The sequence below is a fragment of the Dioscorea cayenensis genome, chromosome 5, assembly GCF_009730915.1.
Source record: "Dioscorea cayenensis subsp. rotundata cultivar TDr96_F1 chromosome 5, TDr96_F1_v2_PseudoChromosome.rev07_lg8_w22 25.fasta, whole genome shotgun sequence".
Taxonomy (NCBI): Eukaryota; Viridiplantae; Streptophyta; class Magnoliopsida; order Dioscoreales; family Dioscoreaceae; genus Dioscorea; species Dioscorea cayenensis.
This window is the reverse complement of record NC_052475.1, coordinates 4,414,518-4,436,311: the sequence shown is the minus strand read 5'-3', so window position 1 is coordinate 4,436,311 and position 21,794 is coordinate 4,414,518. Positions and strand designations below refer to the sequence as shown.

The 21,794-nt window shown below is 37.5% G+C and overlaps 2 protein-coding genes across 5 annotated transcripts; one reads left to right on the top strand and one right to left on the bottom strand.

Annotated features, from left to right (window-relative positions):
* Positions 1-6,744: 6,744 nt before the first annotated feature.
* On the bottom strand, positions 6,745-21,779 carry LOC120262378 (MADS-box transcription factor 26). 2 transcript variants are annotated; one of them, XM_039270477.1, is made up of 7 exons: positions 21,121-21,779; positions 8,485-8,784; positions 8,319-8,400; positions 7,693-7,857; positions 7,241-7,282; positions 7,124-7,165; positions 6,745-7,047 (listed from the first exon to the last, which is right to left on the bottom strand). In XM_039270477.1, the coding sequence occupies exons 2-7, from the start codon at positions 8,664-8,666 to the stop codon at positions 6,934-6,936; spliced, it is 627 nt and encodes a 208-aa protein (XP_039126411.1). In that variant the 5' UTR covers positions 8,667-8,784; positions 21,121-21,779; the 3' UTR covers positions 6,745-6,933. The 2 variants fall into 2 exon arrangements, with proteins under 2 accessions (XP_039126411.1, XP_039126412.1); XM_039270478.1 differs by lacking the exon at positions 21,121-21,779 and having other exon boundaries at positions 8,485-9,208.
* LOC120262373 (beta-galactosidase 6-like) lies at positions 12,549-20,255 on the top strand. Of its 3 annotated transcripts, XM_039270471.1 has the most exons (19): positions 12,549-12,633; positions 12,781-12,876; positions 13,556-13,668; positions 13,768-13,834; positions 13,926-14,018; positions 14,097-14,240; positions 14,441-14,529; positions 14,709-14,814; positions 14,958-15,045; positions 15,748-15,866; positions 16,484-16,594; positions 17,202-17,419; positions 17,558-17,667; positions 17,877-17,986; positions 18,150-18,254; positions 18,576-18,680; positions 19,120-19,328; positions 19,424-19,763; positions 19,882-20,255. In XM_039270471.1, exons 2-19 carry the CDS (start codon positions 12,781-12,783, stop codon positions 19,987-19,989), a joined length of 2,331 nt encoding a protein of 776 aa, XP_039126405.1. In that variant the 5' UTR covers positions 12,549-12,633; the 3' UTR covers positions 19,990-20,255. The 3 variants fall into 3 exon arrangements, with proteins under 3 accessions (XP_039126405.1, XP_039126406.1, XP_039126403.1); XM_039270472.1 differs by lacking the exon at positions 16,484-16,594; XM_039270469.1 differs by lacking the exon at positions 12,549-12,633 and having other exon boundaries at positions 12,692-12,876; positions 16,484-16,642.
* Positions 21,780-21,794: the final 15 nt, after the last annotated feature.

Below are 21,794 nucleotides of genomic sequence, written 5' to 3'. Positions count from 1 at the left end.
TGTGATGCTAATGATTGAATGGCTGATTTTTAGATGCATGTTCAGTTGCTGATGATGGGAAGAAGAAGGAAATGTGTGTGTGTGTGTGTATATATAATATAAGCATACATCTTTCATGGACTTGCTTATCATTTTGAATCTACATATCCCTAAGGGCCGTTGGATTAGCATCCCATTCTCTCTGTTTCTTTATTTTCTTAAGCTGTTTCTCTTACTTTTTATCATTTGTTGTTTCTCTTACTTTTTATCATTTGTGGACTATATATATATATATATATATACTTGTTAGCATTTAGACTTGGTTAATTGAGTCGAAATTAAATTGGTTCAAGTCCGTTTAACTAAAATCAAATTTAGTTGACTCAAACTTAATTAGAATTATAGTCCATTCAAGACCACCCAATTAAATTGATTTAATTTGAATTTGAGTTCGACTACTTTAATTAAAGTCAGTTTTGAACGGATTTAATAGAAGGGATTTGTACCAATAAAATTTTTTACAAATATATATATATATATATATAAAGACGAATGTTTGCTGAATTTATATTTTAGGGGTAAAATTAGGGTTCTTCAGAATATTATATCATGAAATATATTTGGGAAACGGTGTAATTATTATTTATATTATTAAATTGGTTAAGTAATTTTCTTTGTTTTCTCAACTATAAGTTAATATGTGTTAAATTATTACATTTTTAATTTTAATTTTGTTATTATTATTATTATTATTATTATTATTATTATTATTATTATATCAATATAATCATGCAAGAGTATTCAACTTTTGTATGCTTTATCCCTATGTAACTTTAATTATTTTTATATTTGAATTTAAAGATTTTGGACCATATGGGTTCAGTTAATTATAATTTTGAAAACTAACTCAGTTTGTTTATTTCATATTTATAAGGAATATATTTTTTGTATTAAAAAAAATTATTTGGAATAATTTTTTAGATTTATTTGAAAAATAAATTTTAATTCTCTACTCGCCTTCTTCTATTATGCCTTCAAGTATGCCTTTGTTATGTTTTTATTTTTATTTTACTAATGCAGATAGGAATATATTAAATGTGTCTACACATATTTGTATAGAAAATAATTTCCCTACTGTATTGTTGGTACTAGATAATGGCTTTTGATAGTTAGTGTTAGATATGTGTATGTATATTAGATGTATGTATGTATATACATATGTATACCTATACATTTAGCTTCTATATGAAGCCCCATGATCACACTTGTTGAGTAATATGAGATGAGCATTGATCCACTTCTTCTCCTCTTCTTTCATTCTTCCTTCTTCTAACATGGTATCAGACTAGGTTTTCTTCTCCGGCCATCTTCTCCGGCCACCTCTCCGGTCATCTCTCCGGCCATCTCTCCGGCCAGTCCTTTCTTCTTCCCTCTTTTCTTATACCTCTTTTTTTTCCTCCCTCATTCATACATTTAAAAATCACACCCTAACTCACTGTCCCTCACTCGCTCACCTGACCTCGCCCGGCTCGCCCAGCCCTCGCCACGGCCCAGCCTCGCCCGACCTCGCTTGACCCACCGGCCCTCGTCCCTAACTCTCGCCGCCTCGGCCCGCTTGACCCCGGCCCCGTCCCACTAACTCCGGTCCCACGCCCCGATTCGCGCCCCAGCCTGCCGCCCGGCCCACTGACCCCAACCCCGCGCGCTGATTGCGGTCGCGCGCTCGCCGGAAGATGATGATCAGCCCACCAGCCCTCCATTTTCAACTTCCTTGAATCAAGGCTTTGTGCCTTTTTCCAAACATAAAATGCCAATCTCAAGAGGCTCTCTGTCCTCAAAAGCAACCACATTGATTTGATTGACACTGTACACACGTAAAAAAAAAAAAACCTATTATTATTATATCTATAATTAAATATGGATGGCTATGGATTCAGTGGAGTGCTATCTGATATGCGTCATCGCAATCTCCATCATTCAGATGTTGTACTTGATGGCACAAACTACATTGCATAGCGGCTCACTCTCAAGCGAATTCTCGATGGCATTCGCGTTCTTCGTCACGTTGACGGTACTAGTACTGCTCCTTCTGCTCCTTCTATTCCTGACACCATTCCTTCCACCGAGGCCTCTGTCCTTCTCACGGCCTTTGAGCAGCAGTTTGAGAAATGGGCTGCTGACGATTCTACAGCTAAGATGATAATCTGTCAGACGAACACTCTTGATATTCGTACTCAGATTGCTAACCTTCTCACTGCTCGGGAGATGTGGGATTATCTTGAGTGTCGCTACTGTGGTTCCAGTCAGGCGCAACTTTACACCTTATATCAGACTCACTCTAGTCTTCAGCAGGGCGAGGATACTGTCGACCAGTTCTATAGTCGGTATTGTGCCTTATGGCGTCAGGTTGATGCTCTGACTCCTCCTTATTGTGCTGCTCATGCTGCCCAGATCCTTACTTGTTCTGAGTCTTGCTCCCGTCGCCGTAGTCATGATGGGACATGACGTATGTATGAGTTCATTATGCGCCTTCGTCCTGAGTTTGAGCAAACTCGGGCTCAGTTGCTGCATGCCCCCTCGGTCTACTCTTTGGATGATGCTTTCACTTTTGTTCGTGCTGAGGAAACCCTTCTCCGGGCTTCTATTACAGGGGGAGGTAGTGCTCTTGCTGTCCCTCACCTTCCTCCTGTCTCTTCGTTTTCATCTACTCGACCCCCGACACCTTCTGTCTCATCTCGGCCTTCTTCTTCTACACGGCCGAAACGCACTATGGTTTGTCACTACTGTGGCATGTTTGGTCATCTTGAGCGTGAGTGTCGAAAGAAGCAGCGTGGACTTCCCCGTACTGTTCCTTCACCACCTCTTCTACCGCTGCCTCACTCCCACCAGCAGGTATATTCTGTTCAGGGCTGTCCTGCTCCACCGTCTCCGGCTACATCATCTTCTCCGTCTCTGTCTCCTGCTGATCATTAATTGTTGGCGATGTTTCGCCAGTTTCAACAGTCTCACCTCGCAGACTCCACTGGTCATGCACGGTCAGCTCAGGTTCCTCCTTCTGCTCCAGGTAGTTCCTGTCCTCTCTGGCTTCTTGATTCTGGTGCTTCTCTTCACATGACTCCTGATGGCACTTATCTTCATCATTCTCGTCCACCATTACATATTACACGTGTTCGTACTGCTGATGGCACCATGCTTCCTATTTCATCTACTGGTCATTTTTCTTCTACTTTTTTCTCTATTCCCTCTGTATCTCATGTTCCTCGTTTATCCATGAATCTTATGTCTGTTAGTCAGCTTACTGATTATGGTTGTCAGGTTATTTTTGACTGTACCTCATGTCATGTGCAGGATCACAGTGGGAAGGTGATTGGAGCTGGCCGCCGCCATGATGGAGTCTATGTGTTAGATACCCTTCATCTATCATCTTCCGCTAAGGATGTTCATCACTGTCATGCTACCGTTTTATCTCATCATCTGTGGCATCATCGTCTCCGTTATTTGTGTCACTCTCGTCTGTTATCTCTTGTTCGTCTTGGCGTCCTAAGAGCTGTCTCTCCTTCCTCTGATATTGTCTGTCTTGGCTGTAAGCTTGGTAAACAGCTCCAACTTCCTTATCCTATGAGTGTATCTCAGACTACTGCTCCTTTTGATCTTATTCATTCTGATGTTTGGGGTCCCGCTCCTTTTGTTTCTAAAGGAGGTAACCGCTACTATGTTATTTTTATTGATGACTACACTCGCTTTACTTGGATCTACTTTATGCATAATCGTAGTCAGTTATTATCTATTTATCGATCTTTTATAGCCATGGTTCACACCCAGTTTGCTGCCTCAGCCAAGATCTTCCGATCTGACTCAGGTGGTGAATACATTTCTCAGGCTTTTCATGCTTTTTTGTCCTCTGAGGGCACCTTGCCTCAGTTATCTTGTCCTGGGGCTCATCCTCAGAATGGGGTAGCAGAACGCAAGCATCGTCATATCTTAGAGACGGCTCATGCCATTCTTCTTGGTGCATTTCTTCCTCCTCACTTTTGGGCTGATGCTGTCAGTATGGCTGTTTATCTAATTAACCTCCAGCCTTCCTCTCATCTCCATGATCGCAGCCCGGGAGAGTGTCTTCATAACACACCTCCTCGCTATGATCATCTTCGTGTTTTTGGTTGTGGTTGTTTTGTTTTGCTCTTACCTCGGCAACGGACCAAACTCACCGCCCAGTTTGTCTCTTGTGTTTTTCTGGGATATAGCCTTGAGCATAAAAGTTATCGTTGCTATGATCCTGCTACCCGTCGTATCCGTATCTCTCGAGATGTCACATTTGATGAAGCTAACCTCTTTTATACCCCTCCTTCTTCTACTGAGTCTCCCTCTCCCTCGGTCCCTCTCTCTTTTCTTTTCCCTCCCTTTTCTCCTGCAGAGACTCCACCAGTGCCGGTCCTCTCTGACGCCTCCCCTACTATTGATCCAGCTCCTGAGGTATCCTCCCCTCCTTACTCTTTACGAGATCGCTCCACTTTACATCCACCTGTTCGTTATGCTTCTTCTAGCACTAGTATCTCAGATGTCATTGAGCCAGGTACCTACAGGGAAGCGGTTCGATCTCCTGAGTGGCGGACCGCCATGGTTGAGGAGCTTGATGCCTTGTCTCGAACTCACACATTGGATATTGTCCCTCTCCCTGCTCATGCTATTCCTATTACTTGTCGCTGGATTTATCGGGTGAAGACCCGTTCTGATGGATCTCTCAAGCGCTATAAAGCGCGTCTTGTTGCTCGCGGTTTTCAGCATGAGTATGGTCGTGACTATGAGGAGACTTTTGCCCTTGTGGCCCACATGCACACTGTTAGTACATTAGTTCTTTCATTGCATTGTTCGTCGGTGGGTTCTTCATCAGCTTGATGTGAAGAACGCCTTTCTTCATGGGGACCTGAAAGAGGAGGTCTACGTAACTCCTCCTCCCGGCCTTGGTGCCTCCGAGGATCCGTTTGTCGTCTTCGCCGTGCTCTCTATGGTCTCAGCGGGGCTCCTCGTGCTCGGGTTTGAGAGATTCAGATCTGATTGTTGAGGTTCTTTGGATTTACTTTCGAGCATCCATGGTCGAGCGATCTTTATTTATTCTTCACCTCGTGGGCCGGACCATTCTTCTTACGTATGTGGATGATATGATTCTTCTTGGTGATGATTACGCTCATATCACTTTTCGTGAAGCGAAAGCGTGTGAGACCTTCTTGATGGCGATCTAGGTCCGCCGTTATTTTTACGGGTATCGAGATCACATCTCATCTTGATGGTTATCGATTATCTCGACGACTTACACTCTTGATCTTCTTGCTCGCTCCGGCTCGACCGATACTCGTCTTGCCGCTACACGATGGAGTTGCATTTGCGACCGTGCTTCGATGGAACTCCCTTACGGATCCTACTCGCTATCGGCATCTTGTTGGTAGCTTGGTATATCTTCGTCGTTACCGTCCCCGACATCTCTCATCTCTGTGCACATTCTCGGTCGGTTTGTTGCGGCTCCCACCTCTTCATTATGGACATCTTCTTCGCGTCTTTGCGATATCTTCGTGTAACCTGTCTCGCGTAGTTTGTTCTACTCACACCAGTCCACTCTTGACTACTGGGGCCTATTTCTGATGCTACTTGGGCGAGCTCCACGATGATAAGGTCTCTATCACGCTCTTTGTATCTTTCTAGGGTCTTCCCTTGTTGTTTGGAAGACTAAGAAACAACGATTGCTGCCAAGTCGAGTCTTTGAGGCTGAGGTTCGTGCTTTGGCTTCTACAGTACAGGAGGTGCTTTGGATTCGCTCCATTCTAGAGGATTTTGGTGTACCAATTCATTCTCCTATTCCTATTCACTGCGACAGTACAGGAGCCCTTGATTATTTGCTGATTCGGTCAAGCATGAGTTGACCAAACACATTGGTGTGGATGCACACTTCACTCGTTGTCACGTCCGTGCTTATACTGTGTTGCTTCATTATTTTCCTACCGAGGTTCAGGTGGCTGATTTCTTCACTAAAGCCCAGACACGTGATCAGCATCTATTTATGTTGTCCAAACTCAAGACACATGATCCGCCTTGAGTTTGAGGGGGGGGTGTTAGATATGTGTATGTATATTAGATGTATGTATGTATATACATACGTATAACTATACATTTAGCTTCTATATGAAGCCCCATGATCACACTTGTTGAGTAATATGAGATGAGCATTGATCCATTTCTTCTCCTCTTCTTTCATTCTTCCTTCTTCTAACAGTTAGATGCTAATTCAATGGCCCGTGGATGTCCATAGATTACTAATAGATAATGGTTTTTGATAGTTAGATGATGATCCAATCGCTCTTGGACGTCCATAGATTCAAAATCCACTCGATGTCTCTAGAAAACGGCTGCTTTTTTTTTATTTATATTTTTATTGTATATCATATTATTTCATAGTTCATCATCATATTATTTGAATAAGTTTACTTGAAATAAGTTCTGTATTTTATTATCATTAAAATTAACAACTAATTGTTTAATTTGCAAGAATTAAATGACTAGTTATATTACTCATTGAAAAAAAGGTTCTTAAATGAACAAAATTCTTGACAAACTAAAACTTATTTAATAAATGATTAAAGATATATGATGGACATGAACTTTTTTATTTAGTTTGCCACATTTCTTTGAATCATACATGCAAAAAAACAACACTATCAATCTGCATTCACAATGATATACATTTATTATATTACTGCAATAACAACAGCAAAATGTTCACAAGACTTCAGACAACAAATTTGTCACAAAAAGTTCAGCAGAAAAACAACAGCAAACCACAAACTGAGATCACAAAGTACCAACACTACAACTTATTTCTTAGACTACAAAGTCTCAAGATTATTATTATTATTATTATCAGCATCATCTCAGTAGCAGCACCATAATAAATTTCTCCAGCTGCTAAAATTGAAATAATTCATTCTGTATAGTTAGTGAGTCACTGTGTATAGTTAGTGGATACTGTATATCTGCTATCATTGGGCTCACATCATACACTCCATTTTGCTCCAATATCTGCAGAAAATTTATGGAACAATGATTCAAGCACATTGTTTTAATCTAATGCTAATTTTGGTAACACAATTTGTACCTTCTCTTGCAGAAGTTCATTGGCAGCTTTCAGAATTCCCTCCTGCATAACCGGGAAATCGGTTTTGTTTCTGTTCATTTCGGTGAAATTAATTAATGAGAAGATGTTAGATCTAACCTTATTCTTCAGTGCTTGAATTTCCATGAACATGATTTGCATCTGGGAACATAAATTCAGAAGCAATTAATTCATATTATCTCCACACAATTCAATCCAACAACTTATAATACATACTAGTTTATGCATAAATACATCAACCAAACTCTGATACCATGCTAAATGTAGACCAAGTAAATGATAGACTCGTTTGGATTGTTTATAGTTTAAATTATTTTTAAAAGTTCTCCAGAAATGCTGATAAGATAAGAAAGATTTCTTGAATCTACAATATTCTAAGGATTTTTTTTCTCACCGAAGTGCTTAACTTAATGTTCTTTAAAATAGAAGAAATCCAAGAACTTGTGATAATAGAATGAGAGAGATCGATATACTTGTATGTTCATATCTAAATTTACTAAATAAGTTCATCAATGAATTTGTCTTTAATTGGAGAGTTAAAAACTTGTAACCTTGGCCGCACGGGTGTGATTCATCCATATCTCAAGGTACTTCTCTAAGGATTGCAGTTCATCGAGTGTCATATGACCCATTGTCCTCTCTCCAAACATGTACTTTAATCCCTTCTGAAGTAAATCGATTTCTTGTTTCATCTTTGATATTTCCTGTACTGTCTCCTGCTCATCATAATATCACCGATAGAAATATCAGAACATCGAAACTTTCTTTTGATTAACTTGAGGATAAATATTAAGTTATGAGTCTTAATTGTTGCTTAGTATGAAGGCAATAGACGATAAGTCAAGAAAAAGCAGTTACTTTTCTAAAGACATGGAAAGAATTAGATTGTGGATGCTAAGCCTGAAACAAAAGATTCTTTCTAACAGGAGGTGTCTTGAAGTTCAATCTAGTTGGCCAATCTGATATAAAAAAGAGAATTAGTGCGATTTTTTCATATTTTCTAAAAAGTGATGAATAATTCCGACAGTATAATTACAATGCTGTTTCAAATTCAGTGAACCAACTTAATTATCAGAAAAGAGCACTGTAACTTGTAGATGTTGAAATCATTTAAACAAAAACTATCACCGAAGAGAAATAATGAATCCTTTGCATGTAAAATCAAGCAGAGACATACCTGAGTTTGGTTTGTTTCAGCACCTTCAGCTTGAGTTTCGGCGCAACTGTTTTTATACCTCTCAATCAAACTTTGCATATTCCTTGCATTACAAACAAAGTACACAAAGATTAATTCTAGCAACGCCTGAAAAACTAAAATTACTTAGAAATGAACATTTATTTACCCTTTGGTGGCAAGTTCATAGAGTTTTCCATGTGTCGAAAATATGATGATCCCGATTTCAGCATCACACAACACCGATAACTCCCTCGCCTTTTTGAGCAACCCTGCACGGCGCTTGCAAAAGGTGACCTGCCTGTGCACCGGGTTCTCAATCCTCCTCATCTGAACTTTCCCTCTTGCCATTTTTTCTCTTTCGCTTTCTTTAAGCACACAACCTCCCACTAGTTTGAACTAGCTTCGAGGTTGATGCAGATGCTTGAGCTCTTGCTCTTGCTCTTTCTCTCTTGTGACACTTGTAGCTCTAATCCGAGTGGCAAGATCATTAAATAGCAATAACTAGTGCTTCTACTACACTTTACACATCACAAAGAAAATGATAACAATTCTTAGACTAATGGCTCTCTATTATATCACAAGGTCTAGTTTTGCTTCATGTGATTGCATCCTTATCTAAGGCCTCAATGGTTCTTTGTTATTTCTTTAATGGTTTGTGGGCAACGATGCTTGTTCTTCGGCCAATATATAATACAAAATCCAGAGCCCCTTTGAGGGTCAAGAATCTTGTAAAATCAGTGGGGAACCTTATGAACATTGTCACTTCACTGTGTGTCTAAGGTTAGGGGTGTGACAACTGGTGGTTTTAGTCATTAGCAGCCGCAAAGATACCGATTTTTGGGTATAAAAACTTGAATTCGATTCCATCACTCAACGTTTGATATGTCTGAAAGAGATAGAAAAAGTTCAATGAACTTTATCAAAAGCAAAGGAGCTCTGTCGGATTATAATTGGCCGGCTTTGAGATTATGAGAACTTAATTTTCCCGGAGAATCACTTATGATCAGCTCTGTTGTGTATCTTTCTGGATTCTCTTTTTCTGATGGTTTATTGTCATGCAAGCTTGATTAAATTAAGCTGTTCATAACAGTCATGTTTCTTCATATATGGCAATGTGCTCTGATTTCCAATGACAAATACAATGAAGGCGATAAGCAGGACCACAAACAGAAGAAGAAAATAAAGGAAAAAAAAGACGATGAGTTCTATTTATACTACACTGTTGACCTATAGCATGATTCAAACATTGAGGTATTTGATCCTTTTCTCCCTACTTCCACTTAACTGAAATTTCCGGCTTGAGGGACCCGCTGATTCCTAGGATTTGACTCAAAGTATGGAACTCATTCTAATACTTTTGCACCATCCAAAGCATAATATAATGCGTTATATCATCTTGTATAAATAGATTAGTCCAATTCTTTTTCAAGGGGTCCTGCTTAATCCTCATAGCTCAAAGCCGATTGAATAATAACTAATGGAACACAGCCAATGATGAATGTGTCATTGGCCTTGCCTTTAAATTAATCTTCAGTATTCTTCCATGATAAAAAGAAAGAAAGCAAAACAGTGAAAGTTCTTCATTGTAACCATTTTTTTTTGTTTTACAATCCATCACGTACTTGTTCTTGTGCAATTTGTTGAATTGGAGAACACTTTAATAAATCCAAATCAAAAAAGAGAACTTAGATTTTGATTGTTCTGTTACTAGAGTCGCAAATCATATGGTCAAATAGAATCTGTTGAACTTCAAACATGTTGAGTCTTGGAGACGATATCGCAAGGCAAGCAAAATCTAGATGACAAGTGTTGACAGACAAGAAAAAGAGAACATGGAGATCAATTGCTTGTTCTTTAGACACAGAATCTAATACCCAGTTAGTGCTAGAGATGCCCTGATTAATTTAATTAACAAAGCATACCACCAATGAGAATTGATCACATTTGTATATAACGAAAAAGCCAATCTCATAGAACCTTTACAGGACCACCTCATTTATTAGCATTTCCGACGTAGATGGAGGTGGAACCCAAAATTACCTTTATACATAGATGACTTCTATAATGGCCAGCTTTTAGATTCTTCATCTAGTGCTAAATTCCCTTTACTTTAAGGTTTAGAATGATGATCATATCTTTGTGACAATTTCAGGAACCAGCAAAATTAATGAAGTTCTTCAATAAGCCATTAGATATATAGTAAACAGAGACAAACTATGCTTAAAAAAAAAAAAATTATAATCATATTCAAGACGGTAGGCAGTAAATAGGCACTAAGCATTAGATTCAAGAAATGGGTAATCTGTGTATCTGACAACTGGATCAGAAATGTAATGGCCAGCATCTAGATTCTTTACCTAGTGCTAAATTCTATTTACTTTAAGGTCTAGATTGATGATCATCTCTTTTGTGTCAATTTTTGGGAAAACCCGGAAAAATTAATGAAGTTCTTTAACAAGCAAGGAGAAATAGTAAACAGAGACCAAGCAAGTTAAAAAGATTATAACATATTCAAGATAGTAAATAGGTACTTAGCATTAGATTCAAGAAATGGGTAATCTGTGTATCTCTGATAACTGGATCAGAAATGTAATCAAGGCTGTATTGTTATCAGCAATTGTTTTTTTACCTTCTTCGCTATGTTCCTTTGAAAGATTTTCTCATTGGAAGAAGACTTTCTGGCTGTAGTCATCCTAGGGTCCACCATATCGCACAGCAGAATTCCGAACTCATTCATGAACTTTGCCATGTTGAGACTAAAAACTTCGGGGTTTGAATCTCCGGATTCCATATAGTCCACATAGGGAGAGAGCCTCCGTATTTCATTGGTCAAGTAGATATCCATGCATGCCATGGATTTCAACACCCTCGAAACCTATACTTTCATATTGAAAAGAACTTGATATGTGCCTAATGCTAGAAGTATGCAGAAAGATGTCAATTTTCCAATGAGCTCTTCATCATAGAAACAATATGAGAAGTCAATTTTTGTCTGAGTGCATTATAAAAACAATATGAGAATACTAGCATCACAATGAGTTTTTGGTAAAAGCTCTCATTTTTTTTTTCCTATAAGATTTTTTTTTACAGTTTTCACTGTTTGATTCATATTCTGTTCAGACCACATTCTACAAATTCAGTCTTAATCCAAGTAGCAATATAACTACACTTTCATATCTATCAGATCAGGTTCTATAAATTGTTCATCAAAGAAACAAGTGAAGGTAATTCATGAATTTTACCATTGACCTGTGTGAAAACTCAAATCTTTTCATCTTGTATGGAGTAGGAATTGAAGCCAGCCCCCTCCGCTTCTCCTCTCTTTTTGAGCTTAAACAAAACTACAAGCTTAGAAATCCTCACCCAAATTCTAATATAATTAATTGGGTTCACTGGTCTGACCGACCTGGTCACTGGTTCAATCCCAGATTTTTAAAAATCAGGGTCTTCATTTAAGACCGGTTCTTCATGAAAACTAGAAGATGCCGGTTATTTTATAAGAATTTTTTTTTTTAAAAAAAAGATCAGTAACAGTGTTAACTATTCCTTATTTAACAGGTGTAAAATAGTCAGTTTATTATTATTTTTTTTTAAATCATGTTGATGGATTTTTAAATTAATTGATGATCTTGCCATAACCAAATAAGGTAAAAAAAAATTTTAACAGAAAAATTCAAACTAAAAACAACTATATATGTATTTCACAAATCAGTCAAACCACAAGAATTTTATTTAAAAATTTTCCTCATATATATATATATATATATATATATGGTAGCATCCAGGATTTTAGTTTTATTATATCAGATGGTGGTCCAGTCCAGGCCCCAATGAATATAATTAACATTTAATCATACTATGAAAGCACACACATGCAGTGAAGAAAATTTACACAAACCATATTAATTGGTCCCTATAACACCAAGAACTCCAAATATACACACACTAGCTCTCATGCATCCGGCATGTCCAAAACCACTTTTCTGCAGCATGCTGAAGTCATGCCCAGAAACCTCTCTAGTCAGTTTTCTGTTATCCTCCCTCTACAGATCCTGATGCTAACATCTAATTAAGACTTTTTACATGCATACAGTGCTACTGTACGTTTTATCTTCTATTGATACCTGTGCTATTCATCTTTGCTTCGCAGACAGTATGAAAGGTCATTCTTCTTCTTCTTCTCCTCCACTCGCTGCTCTTGTGGGAACTGGTGCTCGGAGCCAATGTGACGTACGACCACCGGGCGCTAGTCTTGAACGGTGCCCGGAGGGTCCTCATCTCCGGCACCATTCATTACCCACGCAGCACTCCTGAGGTCAGTGATGATGATGATGATGTATCTCTCTATTATATATATATATGTGTGTGTGTGTGTATCTGTCTCTCTTCTTTCCTTTGAGCAAATTAAGCCATTAAAACCAAATAATGGTGTGCTTAAGGAACCCATGAACATTGAACGCAGATGTGGCCTGACCTGATTGAGAAGTCCAAGGCTGGGGGACTCGACGTCATCGAGACCTCTGTCTTCTGGAACATCCACGAGCCCGTCCACCATCAGGTAGCCTTGTCCTCCTCTTGAGTCTTGCCTCTGATTCTGGAACATCCATGGCCTCTCCGCAAGAAGAGTCATAACCCAGTGGTATTGGCTCATTGTACTGACAGTTATAAGTCTTTAGTTCAAATCTAATTAGATACAGTGACAGTAATAGTAATAGATCCTCAGGTGTGGGATTTGTAACTCAAACTTTTACACAATGAGTAAGAGTGCACGGGTGGAATGATTAATTTCCGGCTCATGTGTTCTTTACTTACTCATTGCATTTTGTCAGTTTCAGTTTCCCATGTTGTTTTCACAAATATAAATTTCTAACATCAATGTCTACTCTGTTATAGCGTTGCAATTGATCATTTGACCTCTGTTTTTCCTCTCTGTTTTTTTTTTCAATGACTTAATTACTTGTTTTACTTGAGTGATGATTTTAAGTTATGTTTCTCTTACTCGAAACTCTCTTCGTGTTACCTGCCATCCCCACTGAATTATCTTACCCAGCAGCCGTAATCATCTGTTTGTGTTTTCATCTAGTTTCTTTAGTATAATACATTAATATTTAAAAAATTCCAAGTTCTTGATTTGTTTTGCTGTGAAGATTTACAGTTTTAACTTGATAGATGATTTTGAGGTTTGTTGTTGTTCTTCTTCTTTCATTCATGTCATGACATTACCCGCTTTACATCAGTATGATTTTGAGGGAAGGAAGGATTTAGTGAGGTTTGTGAAGACAGTGGCTGAGGCTGGTCTCTTAGTACATCTTCGCATTGGCCCCTACATCTGCGCTGAGTGGAACTATGGGTGGGCAAGCCTCTAAGATTTCATTTTGAATTCTGAAATAGCTGTTTCCTTTAAAAATCTTATATCAAATGATTCCAATTATTGTTGAACTTCATGCAGTGGGTTCCCTCTTTGGTTGCATTTCATCCCCGGAATCAAGTTTAGGACAGACAATGAACCTTTCAAGGTCCAAATCATTCTTTATCTGATTATTTTATAGATATGCTAATATGCCATTCTCATCTGCTCCGCCGGTATGCCATTTGCTCTAATTTCAGGCAGAGATGCAGAAATTCACAGCAAAAATTGTGGATATGATGAAGAAGGAGAATCTATACGCATCTCAAGGTGGACCTGTCATCTTATCTCAGGTTGCTATAATTTCTATCCTTCCATTCTGAGTTTGCCATTGCTGTCCCATACTGCCTAATTGATCACTTCCATGGCAGATTGAGAATGAGTATGGACATGTCGAGTCAGCTTATGGATCAGCAGCTAAAAAATATATCAATTGGTTGGTATCCATGGCGTCCTCTCTTGATACTAGTGTTCCATGGGTGATGTGCCAGCAAGCTGATGCACCTGACCCTATAGTGAGTGGAAAGCGGACAATCTGTTTAATAAAAAAAAAAATGAATCTTTTGGAGATAGATGTGAAGATGTTTTGCTAGATAGATCAAGTGAACCTACTCTTCTAATCAGTTAGCAAATCATTCTCTTTTTTTTTTTTCATTATTAAACTGTTGATGCCTTGTCTGATGGCCACATGCAAATCTGCTTGAAATTTTTGCAGATTAACACATGCAATGGGTTCTACTGTGACCAGTTCACACCAAATTCTAACAAGAAACCTAAACTGTGGACAGAGAATTGGACTGGGTGGTAAGGTTTTTATAACCATTTGAGAATCATACTGATTCAGTAGTTTGATAGATATTAGGTTATGGGAGGAAAAATATACTTCTGTCGTTAATCACACCCTGCTTTTAAAGCCTTATCCTATGTATTATTTCTGCATTTCTGCTACATCTATCTCATTTGACTGAGCTGTGATTTTGCAGGTTTCTTTCTTTTGGTGGAGCAGTGCCATATAGACCAGTTCAAGACATTGCATTTGCTGTCGCTCGTTTTTTCCAGCGAGGTGGTACTTTTCAAAATTACTATATGGTAATTGGTGTTTGCAATTTCTCTATTTTAATCAGAGTGAAACTTTTCATTGCATTTGATATATTATTTCATAGTATTAAAATTTCTGTCCATTTTTTAATCAATGTGAAACTTATAATTTCATTTGATATATTTTCTTACAGTATCATGGTGGAACCAACTTTGGTCACACTTCAGGGGGTCCATTTATTGCTACAAGTTATGACTATGATGCTCCTCTTGATGAATATGGTAAGTTTGAATTATATGGTTGCCTCATTGCCTTCGATGACTAAATTATTCTCTGTTAGTATGCAATATAGGAACACTGGCTACAAGTTATTGCATGCAGAAATGTTAAAAGAGTATAACTGAGGCAACAATTTTGATGCAGAAATGTTGTCGCCATATTCTCTAGACTTACTGCCTTTCAGAAATTTAATGCACACCACAGCACACCGCATAATGTACCAACTAGCTCCGTAGGAGTGTATTTGTCAGATGGCTTGTGCTTATTATCGACTCAAAGGAGTAATTAAAATACAATTTGGAGAAGTTTGGGAGTTTTAACCTGTTTTAGGTGATAGAATTAGCACTGCTTGTTCCAGTGTAAGGGATGGAGGCTGGAGGCCTATTTTACAAAAATAATTAGTTAGTTGGTGTTATATTTTTCCATTGTACCTGTATGTTAACATTTTTATTTCAATTTTTCTTGCCCCTTATGGTTTAGCGGTGTTAGGTTTACCAGATGGTATCTTTATAAAATTATTCTAGTATACTCTTGGTAGTTTTTATAGATGAATCAAGGATTGGACAATTCATTATGATGCTGACTATGAATAGCTTTAATTACATATGTTCACTTTTTAATTGTATAGAGAAACGCTGTTACATCAGGTTGAATGGGGATGCCTGCTGTTGAAGATTTTCTCTATTTTATCTCCTACATTGTAGGAATCATAAGGCAACCAAAATGGGGACACCTAAAAGAACTACATAAAGCTATAAAGCTTTGTGAAAAGGCATTGGTGGCAACTGATCCAACATCTAGTTTTCTTGCTCCAAATGTGGAGGTATGGCCACCACAATTAAATGTTCTGGAGATTTAAAGTTTTAGATCCCATGCCTTAATTTCTGAAACAAGGCATAAAGTCAGATTATATAATTCCTTGATATGATTTTTTTTTTTTTTTTAAATTTTATATTTTCTATGTTTAACTAAGTTCAGAATGTTTGGGAGTCAATGAAATTGATAGCTTAAGGGTCATACATTTTAATTGAACATGAGAGCTAAGAGTAGTGAGAGCTACTAGGTTATTGTTCATTTACAGACAAATGTAAAGAATCTGACAATGAGTTGATTGATTATAAATTAAGGCTGTTATATTCTCGAGTGATTAGTGATATGATGTATGTTTACTCTTTAAAAAAGGTGCATCAGTTTGGAAGAGCACTTGAGTTTTTCATGCCTGTGTTTAACATAATTTCCTGTTAAATGCTCATGACACTGAATTACTCAAAAGTGAAAGGCAGTGCCCTAAATAGTATTTCTTCCGATGATTGTGGGTTTTATGCAATGATATTTATAGCTTTCAAATTTTGAGTCTGCACTTATTATGAATAAGATTCTTGACAAATCTAATTATTTATCAAGTCTCTTCAACAAGATTTTAACCATCCCCTGCTTCAGGCTCATGTGTATAACACAACTGGCTGTGCTGCATTTCTGGCCAACATTGGAATCCAGTCTGATGTAACTGTTATTTTCAATGGCAAGTCATTTCATTTGCCAGCATGGTCTGTGAGCATACTGCCCGACTGCAGAAATGTTGTATTTAATACTGCTCAGGTTTACCTTCACCTAATAATTAAGTGGACATTGATTACTGTTCAGGGTAGAATTTTGTTGATTACAACATTGGTAAATATATTATTATTTTTCTCCTTCACTTTTTACACAAACATTGGTATGGCATCTACATTTTTTGCTTGCATGACTATCACTAAGAAGATTGTTACAAGTCTCTACAACTTAATAAACATCACACTTGATTCCTACAAATTATTTTCTTGAATCCAGCCTCTTGATTATTGTTAGAGCGATTGGTACATTATTTTGTTTCTGAGAAGTTGTATTTACATTTCCAAGAACCCTGCCAGGCAGGTTTGATCCGTAAACATATGAATTTATTGATCAAACCATTTCTTCTATAATAGTATTGTAAAATTTATCACTTGCTAACAAGAGGCATGCAGTACATTCCGACTAAATGCCCTATATTTGACGTTTCTGCATTTGCCCATCCATCTTACAGAAACTAGATTTTCTTATATAAGTTCATAAAGTTAAATCCCAAGTGGCATGCCTTCTTGCGCATTTCTGATCCACTGACATGATTCCCATGCAGATAAACTCTCAAACTGCCACTCTGGAAATAAAATATCAAAATTTAAAACATAAGCGCGCAAATGAATCTGATCATTCCTCTGAAGCACTACAGTCAGAGTGGACTTTTGTTAATGAACCAATTGGTATCTCAAAGAGTGATGCATTTGCAAAACCCAGGTTGCTTGAGCAAATAAATACCACTGCTGATGTGAGTGACTACCTTTGGTATTCCATCAGGTGAGGACATTTCTTTCTGAAATATGTCTCTTATAATATGCTTCAGGCCTGCTAGCAGTGCCCTTCATTTCATCTGAGTATCCAATAAGTGATAAACTAACTTGCTTTTTACCACTTATGTATGTGTATGTTTCACAGCATTGAAATCAGCGGTGGTGAGCCATTCCTTTTCAATGGGACTCTATCTAACCTTTATGTGGAATCTCTTGGCCATGTCCTTCAAGTTTTCGTAAATAAAAAATATTCAGGTGATGCATGATGGAAAGATGGGAGTAAATTGCCTGCAAGCTCCTCATCTTCACTTAAATCCCCTTGTATTTTTCTTGGGTTAAGCAAAAGAAGATTGTTTGATATTGTGAAGTTGCTTTTCTGCATTCATGTTTTTTGCCGCATGAATAAATAGTACTTATATATTTTAGTTCTTGAAATTTATTAGTACCATGGAAATTTTGTGCAGGCAGTGGGATAGGTAATAGTCGTAATCCAAAGGTTACTCTGGAAAAGACCATTATGTTTTCACCAGGGAGTAACACAATTGATCTTCTGAGTGCAACTGTAGGCCTGCAGGTTGTTCTAATTCCTGATTGAATTGTTTTATCTTGATTTAATATAAAAAAAAACAGGTGATGCTAATGACCTTAAGTTTCAGTAATGGCATTTTTGGATCCTTGTTATTAAAGAATTTAAGACTTTATTTCAGTTTTGCTCATTCGAGTTCATTTGTTTCCAGAACTCTGGTGCATTTTTTGACTTATCAGGTGCTGGCATTACTGGACCCGTGACGTTGAAAGGCCTAAGCTCATTAGATTTATCAACAAAAGAGTGGACTTATCAGGTCAGTTGTCTGTGACTGAGCAGGATATGATCAAGGCAAAAGTGCTTGCCCTCTCTGTCTTGCTGATGGAACCTGATAGACCCCTACATCTACAAGAAACAAAGTGAATAATATTATCTAATATCAATTTCACAAGTTTTCTTGCTGCAATTCTGTGCTACTCCCTAGCTGAATGAGTCGAAAATGATATTTCATGCTCCCAAACTAGAAAGAACATGCTATTACTTAACTAGATCCTGAGTTTGGTGTGAGAAAATATTATGTTGATTTCTACTACAGATTGTTGTGAGCTACTTCTCATCTTCAGTTTTTCAAGTGCAGATTGGACTAAAAGGTGAACAATCCAGACAATTTGAGGATTTTGGCGCTTCACATTGGGTGTCATTGTCAACCATACCGACAAATCAACCTTTGATATGGTACAAGGTAAAGTTTATTGACATTTTCATTCCATTGTCATAAGTACAGTTGTAAGAAATCACAACTACAATCCTACAAGGATTGTCACCGAGGATCTTCTTTTGTGTTAATACATCTGCAAAGGAGCTTTAATCTCAACGTTAACAATGGTATTCATTGAAGGGACTAAACTTATTTGCATTCCCTGAGAATGATAGATGATCTATCACATTTGTTCTTGTCAATGATCCTGGGGAAGAACTAAAAGAAAGCTATGGCATCCTTTATCAAGTTTCGTTTTCTGAGATGGTTGGTAAAACACATAGTGGTCAACATTGGAATTCTAATTCAGAGCAAATGCCTTCTCAACTCTCCTAGGAAACTTACAAGGCTGTTCTGTCTTTCTTACTCATTGTGCTTCAACTATTGTCATTAAAGGCCCATCACATGTTCTTTCTTTACGCAGACAACCTTTGATGCCCCGAAGGGCAATATCCCTATTGCCATGGACTTCACCGGAATGGGTAAGGGTGAGGCATGGGTGAACGGACAGAGCATTGGGCGATATTGGCCAAAAAACATTGCTCCACAGAGTGGCTGCTCTTCTTGCAATTATGGAGGAACTTTCAAGAATTACAAATGTCTAAAGAACTGCGGGAAACCATCTCAGCAACTGTGAGTTTCTGAAACTGCTTTTGGAAAATCCAGCTGGTTGAGCCTCAAATAATCTCACTTATATGAGTTTCCTGTGTGATTAATTGTGTGCCTAGGTACCATGTTCCTCGTTCATTTATTAAACTAAAGAGCAACACTCTGGTTCTTTTTGAAGAGATGGGTGGGGATCCTACACAGATATCTTTTGCAATAAAAGAGATTGCAAGCGTGTGTGCGCATGTATCAGAGTTGCACCCTGGCCCAGTAGATGCTTGGAACTCTTCACGGCCACAGAATGGAGGGAGATTGGGGCCGATATTGGCTTTGGAGTGCTCTTATCCTGATCAACTTATCTCTTCTATCAGATTTGCTAGTTTTGGAACTCCACACGGTGCATGTGGAAACTTCAACCATGGCAAATGCAGCAGTGCTAATGCTCTGGCTGTTGTCCAACAGGTATGTTCTTTTGCTATCAATTTTGTTTGTCACCCTCCTTGTAATGGGGATTAATTCTGTGACATGCTATTCCTAAGTTTCTGCAAAATATATATATATATATATCTATATGTTTTAGGCTTGCATTGGGTTAAAGAATTGCAAAGTTGGGGTCTCTGCCAAGTCATTTGGTGATCCATGTAAAGGAGTTACCAAGAGTCTCGCGGTTGAAGCTGTGTGTTCTTGATAGGATAGTGAGTACTAATCATGGCAATGGCGGATGGCAGCAAAGAGTCCAATATTGGATAAACATATCAAGGTGATTTAGAATATATACTTATATACTAGTATATATACTAGACATTCTATAGTGCCTTAAGATTTACATCACCATCATCTCATGTACAATGCACAGTTCTTTGTACAAATAATAGCCATTAAATGATTATCTAACGGTTATCATTAAACACTTCTAGAGAAAAGTAACGATGTTGTACGCGCATAGTTGATGTTTACCCATATATATATATATATATATATATGTTGTGATATATAAATATTTATATTGTGCTGAAAGTGTAATTTTATTTTAAGAATTCACTGAAGTTGGTGATGGAACTGCATACCAACAACTTTTGAGGAGCAGAATTAACAATATCTTATTAATTTTGTTAACAACATCGACTTTAATAGCACACTTTAAAGCCGATCTCAAATGATAGCAACAAAGTCATCTGCTGAACAATTTAACAGCACAAATTACTTGAACATCTTATTAATTGCTCAAAACAAGAATTTGTGGATGTCATTTGAGATCGACTTTGATGGAAATGATCCTGGAAAAGAATGTATTATTTGTACGTTTAGAGACCAATACAACAGTACTCCCTATACACAAAATGATGACTCAAACATATTATTAATTGGTTGCAAATATGTCATGTGATTATTTATTTTGTGCTGAATATAATAAGCACTTGTTAACTTAGTATTGTGAGTTAATATATTCCTGCTTAAAAGCTTCGCATAATGTGTGTTTTTGAACAATGTTTCATGTTTGTACAGCAAATGCCTGAATTCAGCAACATCTATTACCACCAAAGAATAATCTTATCTTTTTATATCTATATACTGTTCAAGGATCCCCAAACACTAGACAGGAATATGACTACACTTGCTTAACAATCACATTTCAGAAAAAAAAAAACATTAATTTTCTGTGAAATCCATGCCGTAACTACTTTCACTGCTCAGATTATATCAATTCACCACAAAAAAATACAGCATAATACTAGCTGAACAACAAAAGATGCCAACAGGTCTATGAACTCTTCATCAAAGAAACAAGATAAGGAAATGCATGAATTGCATCACTGACCTGTGGAAAGATTGAACCTTTTATTTTTGTATGGAGTCAAGAGTGAAATTGGAGCCATCTCCGACTCATCTTCTCTATGGCTAAACAAAACTACAAGCAAAAGAAACAACAAAGACGAATCCTTTTATAAATACTAATTAAATATAGTTTGCAAAAGAAAGCCTACCTGAGTGTCTGGACATGCAGTTAGTTTAGGCATTGGCAATTGCTGTCATGGTTGTAATATTTAACTCTTCACTCTAGCAAAAATCAAAATTTAAGACCTTTGTACTTGCGCAAGTGGTTGATCGATTTGAAAATAAGAGGACACTGCTGAAAAATGACTCACTGCACCCTAATAAAATGGAGTTTGAAGCAACAACAAATTGATGAATATCTAGAGGATTACACAAAATTACAAATTTACTCAAATGTTATCCATACATAATGTATTGAACAACAGGATCAGTTCAGTAGTAGTAAGTACTTCAGCCATACCTTTTAAGACAAGCACCAAGAGCAATCCTTTACTGTGCCAACATGTTAGCACAATTAGTTCTCATAAAATTCACTTCTTAATAAACAATGCACACAACCAATGAGAGCTGTTAACAAGTACATAGATGTAAAGAAAAACAAGCACGTAGAAACTTTTGAGGACCACACAAGACATTAGTATTTGAAATGTTGATGGA